The sequence below is a fragment of the Macrobrachium nipponense genome, chromosome 1 (genome assembly GCF_015104395.2).
Source record: "Macrobrachium nipponense isolate FS-2020 chromosome 1, ASM1510439v2, whole genome shotgun sequence".
Classification (NCBI taxonomy): Eukaryota; Metazoa; Arthropoda; class Malacostraca; order Decapoda; family Palaemonidae; genus Macrobrachium; species Macrobrachium nipponense.
The window spans coordinates 95,638,442-95,650,941 of record NC_087200.1 but is presented as its reverse complement, the minus strand read 5'-3'; the positions used below and the strand labels follow the sequence as shown (position 1 = coordinate 95,650,941).

The 12,500-nt window shown below is 36.6% G+C and overlaps 2 protein-coding genes across 4 annotated transcripts in view; one reads left to right on the top strand and one right to left on the bottom strand.

Moving 5' to 3' along the window:
- The window catches only part of LOC135219493 (heme-binding protein 1-like), a 26,381-nt gene extending 16,694 nt beyond the window's left edge, over positions 1-9,687 (top strand). The window contains exons 2-7 of the mRNA XM_064256300.1: positions 5,138-5,198; positions 5,673-5,753; positions 6,108-6,240; positions 7,829-8,003; positions 8,491-8,601; positions 9,095-9,687. Of these exons, the coding sequence (XP_064112370.1) occupies positions 5,139-5,198; positions 5,673-5,753; positions 6,108-6,240; positions 7,829-8,003; positions 8,491-8,601; positions 9,095-9,161 (627 nt within the window). The 5' untranslated portion in view covers position 5,138 and the 3' untranslated portion in view covers positions 9,162-9,687. The remainder of the gene's footprint in view (positions 1-5,137; positions 5,199-5,672; positions 5,754-6,107; positions 6,241-7,828; positions 8,004-8,490; positions 8,602-9,094) is intronic.
- Positions 1-12,500, bottom strand: part of LOC135219491 (uncharacterized) — a 79,287-nt gene that overhangs the window by 61,044 nt on the left and 5,743 nt on the right. The gene's annotated exons all lie outside the window — the stretch shown is intronic.

The window sequence follows — 12,500 nt, the reverse complement described above, 5'->3', positions numbered from 1 at the left end:
CTATTTACGAAAGCACCCAGATCGAGGGTGATTTGTAAGGTCAGAATCGATATGAACTTATTGCGTCTCTGTTGGCTGATTGGATAGCGTCACTGACTGTCCTGATTTCGTCCCCGTCCACTTGGACGGTGGTTCGATCCCATGGGGGGACGAAATTATTATCAATTAAAAAAAAAAAAAAAAAAAAAAAAAAAAAAATTCCCCTTCGGTACATATATGAAAATATATCATTTGGGAGGTAAAGTGAATTTAGATATTAAAGGACATTTGTAGCTTGAATTGATATATAAATGGATCACGGTTCGATGTGATAATTATTCATAACAAAAGGCTACGTGCTGTCAAACGCTCGAATTGGCCAACATGGTAGACGGGGTTTCATATCGATTCTAATTACGAAAGCACCCAGATCGAGGGTGATTTGTAAGGTCAGAATCGATATGAACTTATAGCGTCTCTGTTGGCTGATTGGATAGCGTCACTGACTGTCCTGATTTCGTCCCCGTCTACTTGGACGGTGGTTCGATCCCATGGGGGGACGAAATTATTATCAATTAAAAAAAAAAAAAAAAAAAAAAAAAAAAAAAATTCCCCTTCGGTACATATATAAAAATATATCATTTGGGAGGTAAAGTGAATTTAGATATTAAAGGACATTTGTAGCTTGAATTGATATATAAATGGATCACGGTTCGATGTGATAATTATTCATAACAAAAGGCTATGTGCTGTCAAACGCTCGAATTGGCCAACATGGTAGACGGGGTTTCATATCGATTCTAATTACGAAAGCACCCAGATCGAGGGTGATTTGTAAGGTCAGAATCGATATGAACTATGGCGTCTCTGTTGGCTGATTGGATAGCGTCACTGACGTCCTGATTTCGTCCCCGTCCACTTGGACGGTGGTTTCGATCCCATGGGGGGACGAAATTATTATCAGTTAAAAAAAAAAAAAAAAAAAAAATTCCCCTTCGGTGCATATATGAAAATATATCATTTGGGAGGTAAAGTGAATTTAGATATTAAAGGACATTTGTAGCTTGAATTGATATATAAATGGATCACGGTTCGATGTGATAATTATTCATAACAAAAGGCTACGTGCTGTCAAACGCTCGAATTGGCCAACATGGTAGACGGGGTTTCATATCGATTCTATTTACGAAAGCACCCAGATCGAGGGTGATTTGTAAGGTCAGAATCGATATGAACTTATAGCGTCTCTGTTGGCTGATTGGATAGCGTCACTGACTGTCCTGATTTCGTCCCTGTCCACTTGGACAGTGGTTCGATTCCATGGGGGGACGAAATTATTATCAATAAAAAAAAAAAAAAAAAAAAAAAAAAATTCCCCTTCGGTACATATATGAAAATATATCATTTGGGAGGTAAAGTGAATTTAGATATTAAATTTGGACATTTGTAGCTTGATTGATATATATATATATATATATATATATATATATATATTATATATATATATATATATATATATATATATACATCAGCGCAAAGGTGGACCATGGAAACGTGCCAAATTCAGAATAATTCTTTATTTCCTACGTTTCGTAATAACTTTATTACATCATCAGGGAATCTGTTAACTAACGAATCAACTTACTTAAAAAAATACTCTAAAATTCAATCAAATTCATACAACACAGAATAAAAAAAAAATGATAATAAAACAAACAAAAGGAAAACCAAAGACCGCTAACCAACCTTAAACAAAGAAAGCAGAAGACAGAATGAGAATGCATAAATAAAAATTTACTCAGGTTCAGTTGTGTGGAGGAGGTCTGGGTATTAACTTGGGAACCAGTTGATTAATAAATAATGCTTCTAGGAGAGGCCGTTCGTATGCATTCCAATATATATTTTACAATTTATATAATGGTTTCTTATGCTAGAATGTTCAGGATTGGAAAGCCAATACAGTCAGTACGAAAACTTAATCTCCGATGAGAGTCGATTCTGACCCTCAGTAACCTCCTTGTGGATCCAACATGTATCCCAGAGTTACACTTGGGGCACATACGTATACTTGTATACCACGCTGGAGGTCAAAAGTGGGTTTAATCGATCTTTGTATCTGAAAAAGGAACCAGTCGATTGTGGAGTTATTGGGATTAATTTCAGATTAATGACACCATAATGTTTGTGAACAATTTCTACGAACCTTTTTCGAAACGATTCATCATGTAAAAGGTAAATTGGGCATAGAAAGCTAATTTTGGTACTTTACAAGGTTTGGCAATATTAATGAATTATCTGTTAAGAAACATGCAGAGTTATTTATAAAACAAGATCTGTGGGAAGCAGTTATTCGTAAATTATTCGGAAACTAATTTCTTAGTGGAAGGATTGCTAGTTCGATGTAATAAAACATGCCCTGTGGAGGAGAGTAAAAATAGAGTTAAATTTAAAATCGTAATAACAGGAATATTATAACAATTGGATCCTAAACCAGTAAAAATCTTCTTTCTAAAAACAGAAGTTAAATACCCAGACCTCCTCCACACAGCTCTTCTTTATGCATTCTCATTCTGTCTTCTGCATTCTTTGTATAAGGTTGGTTTTGGTCTTCCTTTTGTTTGATTTTTTCTTTATCTTTTCTATTTTTTATTCTTTTTTGTATTTTATGAATTTTATTGATTTAAAGTAAGTTTTATAGTAAATTTATTCATTATTTAACAGATTCCCTGATGATGTAATAAAGTTATTACGAAACGTAGGAAATAAGGAATTATGCTGAATTTACTAAGTTTCCATGGTCGACCTTCTCGCTGATGAGTCCTACTGGCCTTAGCCTACCTCGGTCTTTTGATATATATATATATATATATATATATATATATATATATATATATATATATATATATCTATACATATATGTATGTATGTATGTATGTATGTGTGTGTGTGTGTTTTATAAGTGATCAACATACAATTTCGAGTGGAACACAATAAATTTCTGACTCATATCAGGATCGAACCCAGGTATCTCATTTGGGGTTCGATCCTGATCCGAGTCAGAAAATAAAAGAATGGAAATCATAACGATCATTGCTACATTGACATTGATTACATTGCTGAATGACGTCACACCACTATTCTTTTCTATCACTTTTTCTCCAATCGTAAAATTTCTTTTGAAAATTCTCATCATTTCTGATCTCGTCCTGCTCAACTTTTTTTTCTCTCTTATCTCCCCCATCTCTCTCTCTCTCTCTCTCTCACCTCTTTTCTTCTGTCTATTTCGCATTTTCTCTTTTATATTCACTCGCCTCTCCCCTCTCGATCTTTTTTTTTTTACTCTGCTCTCTCTCGCTCTCTTATATCCTCTTTCAGTTCCACTCTCCCATGATTTCTCCTTTTCAAACTTCCTTGTGATTTCACCACTGCCATTTTGATTTCGCTGTTGACTTCACTCTTTCCATCAGTTTCTTGTTGTTCTGTCTCTCTTAATTTCCCTCTACCTTATTTATTTATTTATTTATTTATTTATTTTTTGGATCTCGCCATTTGCTCTTAGCTTCATCCCTCAATATTCCTCTCTCTATCTCTTTCTCTCTTTTTTTATTTTATTTGCTGCACTCCACTCTCCCTCAATTTCTGTTTCTCTCGTTCCGTTTCCCCTCACTGCCTTCACCTTCCAACAATTGATCTCTCTCTCTCTCTCTCTCTCTCTCTTCCTAAAATCACTCTGGCGTTCTCCTCTTTTTCTTTTTCCTGAGTTCAAATCTTTCAGGTTTTCTCTTCCAACTGCAATTTGCCGCTGTCTGTCAATCTGTCTGTCTCTACGGATTGCACTCCGCAGCTCTATGTCAAATGCACTCCCCTACTATTTCTCTATCTTTTCCTTCTGTACCTCACTCCCTTTCTCAGTGTCTCTTTACTTCCCTTTTTCCCAATCGCGCTTCTCTCTCTCTCTTTTTCTGTCTCGGTCTCTCCTCTATGACTTGCATTCACCCTCTGTTTTCCCTTCTAAACTACCTCCCCCACTCGATTCCTCCCTGTGCCACATTCTTTTTCAATGTCTCTCTACCTCACTTTCTTCTTAAACCCCCCACCTCCCTCCCTCTCTCTCTCTCTCTCTCTCTTTCTTTCCTCTATAGTTTGCACTCTCTCTGTCTCTCTGTTGGCTCCTCACAACTGCACTCCCATACTCTTTCCCCTCTCTTTTCCCCCTACACCTCACTCTTTCTCAGGTTCTCTATACCTCACTTTTTTTTGTTAATCCCCTTCCCCCATCTTTCTCTCTTGTCCTCCTTTGCCATTTTTTTCTCTCTCCCCCTCTCTCTCCCGACTTGCACTCCCCTTCAGTGTGTGTGCGAGTCTCAATCTGGAGTGACTGAGTGCGGCAGTGACGTCGAAAATGAATCAGGATGATTGTGGTCCCAGTCGAACAAAGCGCGTAATGTGTTTATGAACCAATTCAGAACCGAACAAATTGATTTCGGGCCGCCGTGGCTCTCGCTGGCAACTGTTAATTCGGACGAATTTAAAAGTGGCTTCGGAGTATGAATTGGTTTTACTTTCCGCTACAGAGGACAAAGGACCCAGTCATTTCTCCCTTTTCGGAGGGACTGGGACTCCTCCGCTCTCTAGTCTGTTATTTCGAAACTGGCGATTTTTTACCTTTTTCCTTCTTTTACTTTTACTTTTCGTTCGTAACTCCGGACTCTGTGCAAGGTGGATGGCTCAAGTTTGCTTTTATGCTTTCAAAGTTTTTTTTTTTACTCTTGTATTCCCTCGATAGAGATGTGACAGGATTTTTTTTAATCCGGGTTTTGAAAAATGTTTCTTTTTTCGAGAAAAAAAATCCTAAGACATCATAACGTATGATCTGTGAGAACCCCTGTGTTATAGGAAAATGATTTATTCCTATCCTTTTTCATTTAAAATATCAACCTGAATATGTGAGCCTTATCAAACAGACAACCACAAAACTAAAAGCAAGCACAACAATAATAAAAAAGAAAAGAAAAAAAAAACATTTTCTATAATAAAAATCAGAGTAACGAAAATGAAAAAAGTACGTATACAGCACTTTAACGAATCCTCGTTGTTTTCCAAATATTCAGTAATTTATTTATTCACTTTTGTATGTTTGTATACGTTTGTTTCGCAGGATGAAAGGAGTCGAAGTTTTGGTGACCCTGCTGCTGGTCACGGGTGCCAGGGCTGGAGTGGTGAGTCTTCTTATCTTTTTAGTCTTTGAAATATCCTCATAAAAGCTGAATTAATTCTCGCCAAATTTCTTAGCAGCTATCGAGTTTATTGTGCCACATGTATCTTAAGTTTTGAGTTTTAAGGTTACAGGATTTTTTCAGGAAACGCTTGGTTTTCTTTGCCATTTTCAGGATGAATGCCAATTTTCAAAGTGTATATGACTTCAGTGATATCAAATCAATTTGATTTCGATGGCAATTAGTTTAGGGAGGATTGATTTTTATGTTCTCTCTGTTATCTAGACGTGAATCAACATGCAGTTTTTATAAGTCATTTTTTCCTTTACTCATAATTTTCCAAGAGTGAAAGGATATTACGATACTGCCCTGACTATATGCATTCGAGCTTTGTACAGATGCCTCTAGTTTCTGTAACTGAAGCTGTTACTAAACTCTCCATTTATGAAATCAACATCACGTATCTTTATACTTCAGTGGGATAACATTGTAGCAGGATTCAACAGCGCCTTTGGAAACACAGAGGAAGCACCTTACACTCTCATAAAGACTACGGAGGTAAGATTTAGATGATTGACATGGCAAGGTTTCTTGTTTACTGTAGCACACAGCCACTTGAAGTTTTGTTTACTTAAACTTTCACCAGTCTGAAATGTTTTTCCTTAACTAGGCTGTTTCATTGCTTGAAGAGTACACTTGAAAAAAACTGAATTAGATCAATTCTGAAATAAAAAAAAAGGCGTGTCCTTAAAGGAAATATCCCAGTTTCACGAAAGGACTTGACATACATCACATTCAATGAGCTGAATCAGATAAATTTTGACAAAGAAACGGCGTTTCCCAAAGACTTTGGCTACATTACGTTCAAGATGTGTAAGCGACCGCTGTTAGCACTTTCCTTGTGAACTTCAGAACTACATCGAACGTCTGTATCCTGCCAAGAAATGGGTCTGCACGACAGCCACTGGTCCATCTAAGGAAGAGGCTGAGGAGACATCCATGTTCATGAAGCTCTTCAGATACATTTCGGGACAAAATGACAGGAGTGAGTGGAAGTTCTGTTTTGCTGTTTTTGCTGGGAGGTTATATAACCCTCCATAGCTGGAAGGGTTATAACTCTTCTTTTCATATTCGCTGTAATACACTGTAACACATGAATTATGGCCTTCCACTGTTGGAAGGTTCATAATTCTTGTTTTCATATTCACTGTAATACACTGTAGCACACTAACAAAAATGATAACATTACACTCTTGGAAGGTTATGAATCTTGTTTTCATATTCCCTGTAATACACTGCAACTCACTGCAACAAGTTATAACCTTCCATTATTTCATCTTCACTGAAATCAAATGTTAATAACTCATGTTTTCAAATTCTTTGTATTACACTGTAGCACAAGAGTTATAACCTTCCAATGTTGGAGGGCTATAATCTTGTTTTCATATTCACTGTAATACACTGTAACACAAAAATTATAAATTTCACTGTTGGAAGGTTATCATTCGCGTTTTCATATTTACTGTAGCACACTGTCACACAAGAATTATGACCATCCATTTTTGGGAGGTTATAATTCTTGTTTTCATATCCACTGTAACACAAGAGAGATGACCTTCCATTAGTTGATGCTTTCATATTCACTGTAACAAAAATTATAACCTCCCATTATTGGGGGGTTATAATTCTTGTTTTCATATTCCCTGTACCATACTGTAATACAAGAATTATAACTTTCCAGTGTTGAGACGTTTAGAATTCTTGATTTCATATTCACTGTAACAGGATTATAGCCTTCAATTGGTGGAAGGTTTATAATTCTTGTTTTCATATTCACTGTAATACACTGTAGCACAAGATTTATGACCTGCTATTCTTGGAAAGTTATGATTATTTTTTATAATCACTGTAGCATACTGTAACATACGAATTCTAACCTTCCATAGTTGGAAGGTTATAAATCTTATTTTCATATTTACCGTAGCACACGGTCAAACAAGAATTATATCCCTCAATTACTGGAAGGCTTACAATTCTTGTTTGTAGGGTTCGTTATGAAAGCCTGCTCTTGTATGGTCGGATTATTGTTTGAAGAGCTTTTGTGATATATCGGTGCATCATTTTATGGTTAGCTAACAATGTAAATACGTATCAGAACCATCAGTTCTCCGGAAAAATCCCAAAGCATTAGACCACATCCTACTTTTTGAAGGATTCCGTTGTTGCTGGGATGAAGCAATTCGGTGAGATGAACACTGTCTCAAGCATGCTCTCGTGCTATTCATAAAATAAGCAGCCTGTTTTCTCCTGTAGAAAGTGGCATAAATAACAATTAGGTTGGCCAGCTTTGCTTCTTTCTTCCTGGGTATCACTGGAGTTCATTTGACTAAGAGCCTTATCTGAAATTTTAACCTCTGAAATGATTTTGATAATGTGCTTGTTAGTCACTAAATGAATACAGTAATCAACATAAGGCCTAGTTCAGTTTAGCTGACTGGTTGAATGCTTGCCATGGCGAAGACGCTCTAGTTTTCTTGCGTCATTGTTTTTTCAGTTGAGCGTGTTGAGTTCTTGAATTTAATATTTCTTTGCTTCCACCTCTAATGCAATTTTTCTTTGCCAATACTTTGCAGGCGAATCTATCCCAATGACAGTCCCAGTGACAACAGAATACACCCACGGAGACTCTGGAACCAACACTTACACCATGTGCTTCTTCATAGGAGAAGATCACCAGGCTGACCCTCCTAAACCAGAGGACGAAACTGTCTTCATTGAAGACCGCCCTGCCTTGACCATCTACACCAGGTAGCGTACAAAAGCGTGCAGTTGGTTTTCAGGTGATCGATCCTAGTTTCAGGTATGATTCACCTGCAGATGTAAATAACACTCAGTTGCTGTAACTACGAATAACTATAGTTTCTTCATTTTTCACTACCAGATACTGTATTACAGTTTATTTCTCACTGACAGGTACTTCATACCAGTAGGCCCATATACTGCAAGGGTGCTAAGGTTACCACTTTGGGTTACTAACGTTGAATTTCAACTCTTTTTGGTTTCAACCTTCCCAAAGTAACAACACTTTGTACAGATGTCTCCTCTGTAAAGGACAGGGAGGCTTAGTCCTTGTACGTGATCTTCAGTAAAATGTACATCCGAGACCCTTTTTTGAAAATTTCTACAGAGATTAAAGAGAATCAATCCTCATACTGATAATTTCTGCAGAGGATAAAGAGGCTAACTCTTTTTACCTGTTCGTTCTTTGTACTGTACATCTATCTGTTCCTTTCAGGACCGTGGGCGGGTACATGAGGACCGAATCCAGGTGGATGGACGAGGCTGCGAGACTGGCCGGATTCCTTCAAGACGATGGCATCTCCGTCTCTCTGAATCACATGTACTGGTCAGTAATATTCATTCATTCGCAGATTTCCAATTTAATAGTGAATAATTCATTAGCTAAAAAGTAACACTACTGCCTCTTGAATGGTGATAAGGACTTTGTAATCACGGCTTGCAAACTCATTCCTTTAGTTATTGTAGTATATGATTTAAAGTTCCTTCCATCTAAGATTACTGGTCAAGGAAAATAATTCATAGAAGCAAACTTATACTATACATAGTGGTGCTGTCCCTCACCTCTTTTGTTATATACTGTAATTATTCGACAATATTTATCCAATAGTTCTCTTTTCATTTCACTATGTCTACGGCTGGGAAATTTTCTATTTGCTCTCTCTCTCTCTCTCTCTCTCTCTCTCTCTCTCGTACCATTCTCCGGTGGGATCGTTGATCCTTATTTTTCCCCGTTATATTGCGTAATGCCCAATGAATGCCATTTATCTGCAACCATTTCCCTTTTATTTTTCACTCACGGATTTCTCTTTTCTCTTCAGGGTCGGATACGACGCTCCTTTCAAGTTCTGGAACAGACGTAACGAAGTTTGGTTCCGGGCAAATTAAATAGCAAAGACTCTTTGTGTAAACAACAGCGACAGCTCTTCTTGAAGCAACAACAAACAACCGTCGCTATTTAGATGAAAGCTATTGTCGTTGTTATAAGCGACAGCGACCGTCCTTGTTGACGTAACAAAGACATGAGTGATTGTCCTTGTTCGATTAACAAAGACTGACCTTGTTTAGTTACTTAGGAGCTGCTGTCACTAAGCGGCTCCAACAAAGCCAAGTAGCAAGTAGCAGCAACAAGCTGAGTAGCGAGTAGTAGTAATTGTTTCATATTTATCAGCAGCTTAATTAACGCACGCTTGGCGAATTAACCACCCAAATTCGGAGAAGTGGAGTTGCAAACTTTATTTGAGAATGAGAGATTTTGTAAGATACTGAGGATTTTCAATGCTTCAATCGGTGACGGATAAGAAAGACACTTTGTTTATTTTGCCTTAGGAAATTTAGGTCAGAACTCGATGACGATAAATTTTCAGAGCAACGTGTGATGTCAACTTTCAAAAATACAATAACTTGTCTCCTGTGTGAGCGTTTTTGTCCTCTCCATTCCTTACTACGAATGACGCCCTTAGTTACCATCTGCAGCTGTCTTGCTTTGTTCGTATCTGAATAGAGCCGTTAATTGGGCCTGAAATGCATAATGATTACAAGTAATATAACAGGAATGATTTAAGTGGCAGGAGGCCACCTGCGCTTGTTGTCAAATATGGTGTTTCACGGAATGCTGCCACCTGGTTAGGGCTAGGGGCAAAGTTGGTTTAGTGGTAAACGCTTCGTTACAATATCATCATTCTATTTAGAAACTATCGTACGTCAGAAGGATTCCTCTAAATAGTCTCCCAACAGACCCAGACCCTATCTGACCTTGAAATGGAATGGACCGTGAAATAAAGATGGCAACTAACAAACATTTCACACAGAAAAGCTTTCATAAGCCTACCGTCGGACACTGTGACCACAAGTGCATGAAACAACACAGAATCCAGAACACTCAATGCCGTAGCTAGGCTCGCAAAAGGCCTATCCTGACCTGAATCAGAATGGAGAGGTGTCAGATATAAGGATGCTGCTATGAATAATTCGGTCGTGGAAGACGATTTTCATAGGATAACCATGAAACAAAGTAAGATTACATAAGACCTTCTACACAAGAAGCCATTATTGTGGACAGGCTTACTTAGGCCTACTACACCCGACCACAAAAGAAGCGAGACAAAAGAGTGCAGAAAATGCGCATTACGCTAAAAGAGACTGGATAAGAGATGAAGGTGGTGGAACCCACGGAGAGGTTGGCGTAAGCCCGTGTCAACCACGCGATAAGTTAATTGAACAGGACAGTAATCGTGCATCCATTAATAGTAAATAAACCAACGATCATTTGATTTACCTGCCATTAATGTAATACATTAGATTAATCTTACATTGTTATGCAGAAAAGGCATAACTCTGGCGTTACTAAAGTTACTGTCCGTAGCACACAGTTCGGTTCGTGTGAATACGTTTGTATGTGTGCTATACGTAGTTCTACAGGACTTAGGAGCAGATTTAATGAACACGAATTAACTGTAAACTCCTGTACCTTTAGGGATTTCTTTATGTAAACACGTTTAATTATTATTATTATCATTATTATTATTATTATTATTATTATTATTATTATTATTATTATTATTATTATTATTATTATTATTACATTAAGCACAAATTCCAACGTTAGACTAGCCAAATGACTATTCAAATGCAAAGCAAGGTTCCACAGAATAGAAAGCTCTTTCATAAAGAAAGAAAAAGAAAGAATTAATCTAAAGGAGTTCACTAAAACACTCAACAAATAACTTATAAACAAATAGAAATGAAACAAACACCAGTTCAGGTTATGGAAATTATAAGGAAAATCACACCTCCTATACCTTATTTAGAGAAAGGAGCATGAGAAGGAAAAATAAATAAAATATATAGGAAATAATGTAGAAAGACAAAAACTAAAGGTAAAATAGTCTGGCAAGAGAGGATAGGATTAATCTGGTACCTTATTCATACACAGTTCAGTCGGAATATTTCTGCTATACTTGCATACATATACATGCATACATACGTAGTCGGTCTGCTAAGTAAAGGACGTGAGTCGAAAGATCTTGCAGCTACTTCAGTGCTTATCTTTCCTTCGCGGCTTATACCTTTATTTAAACACACACACACCCATATATATATATATATATATATATATATATATATATATATATATATATATATATATATATATATATATATATATATAAATTTCTGACTCACCACGGGACCGAACCCCGGACTCTCACTTGAAAGACCGGCGGTCGGTCCCGTGGCGAGTCAGAAATTTATATGTATGTATATATACATATTAATAACGATATATGATACCGAATCAACCAGGCTCAGGTAATTAGCTCAAACAGCCTCCACCTGCTTTCCATTTATTCATATTCATCTTCCTCACTTCATATTCATTAAGGCTTCGGCTTAATAGTGCCCTCATACTCTTTCACTTCAACGTTTGCTTCCATAAACACATTAAAAGACAGCTATACACACACCATATATATACACACATACAATACATTTTATATATACAGGGTCCATAAAGTCCCAGTACCATTACAAGTATTTATTGCTCAGAATGGTACTGGGACTTTATGGGGCACCCTGTATATGTGTTTATATATATATATATATATATATATATATATATATATATATATAACACTATACAGGGTGGGTCCATAAAGTCCCAGTACCCATTCTGAGCAATAAATACTTGTAATGGTACTGGGACTTTATGGACCCTGTATATATAAAATGTATGTATGTGTGTATATATATGGTGTGTATAGCTGTCTTTTAATGTGTTTATGGAAGCAAACGTTGAAGTGAAAGAGTATGAGGGCACTATTAAGCCGAAGCCTTAATGAATATGAAGTGAGGAAGATGAATATGAATAAATGGAAAGCAGGTGAGGCTGTTTGAGCTAATTAACCTGAGCCTGGTTGATTCGGTATCATATACTCGTTATTTTAATATGCATATATATAGATACATATATAATTATACATATAAATTTCTGACTCGCCACGGGACCGAGCGCCGGTCTTTCGAGTGAGAGTCCGGGGTTCGGTCCCGTGGTGAGTCAGAAATTTATATATATATATATATATAATATATATAATTTATATATATATATTATAATATACTATATATATAGTATATATAATATATATATATATATATATGATATAATATATATATAATATAATATATCTTCTATATATATAATATATATAGTATAATATAGATATTATA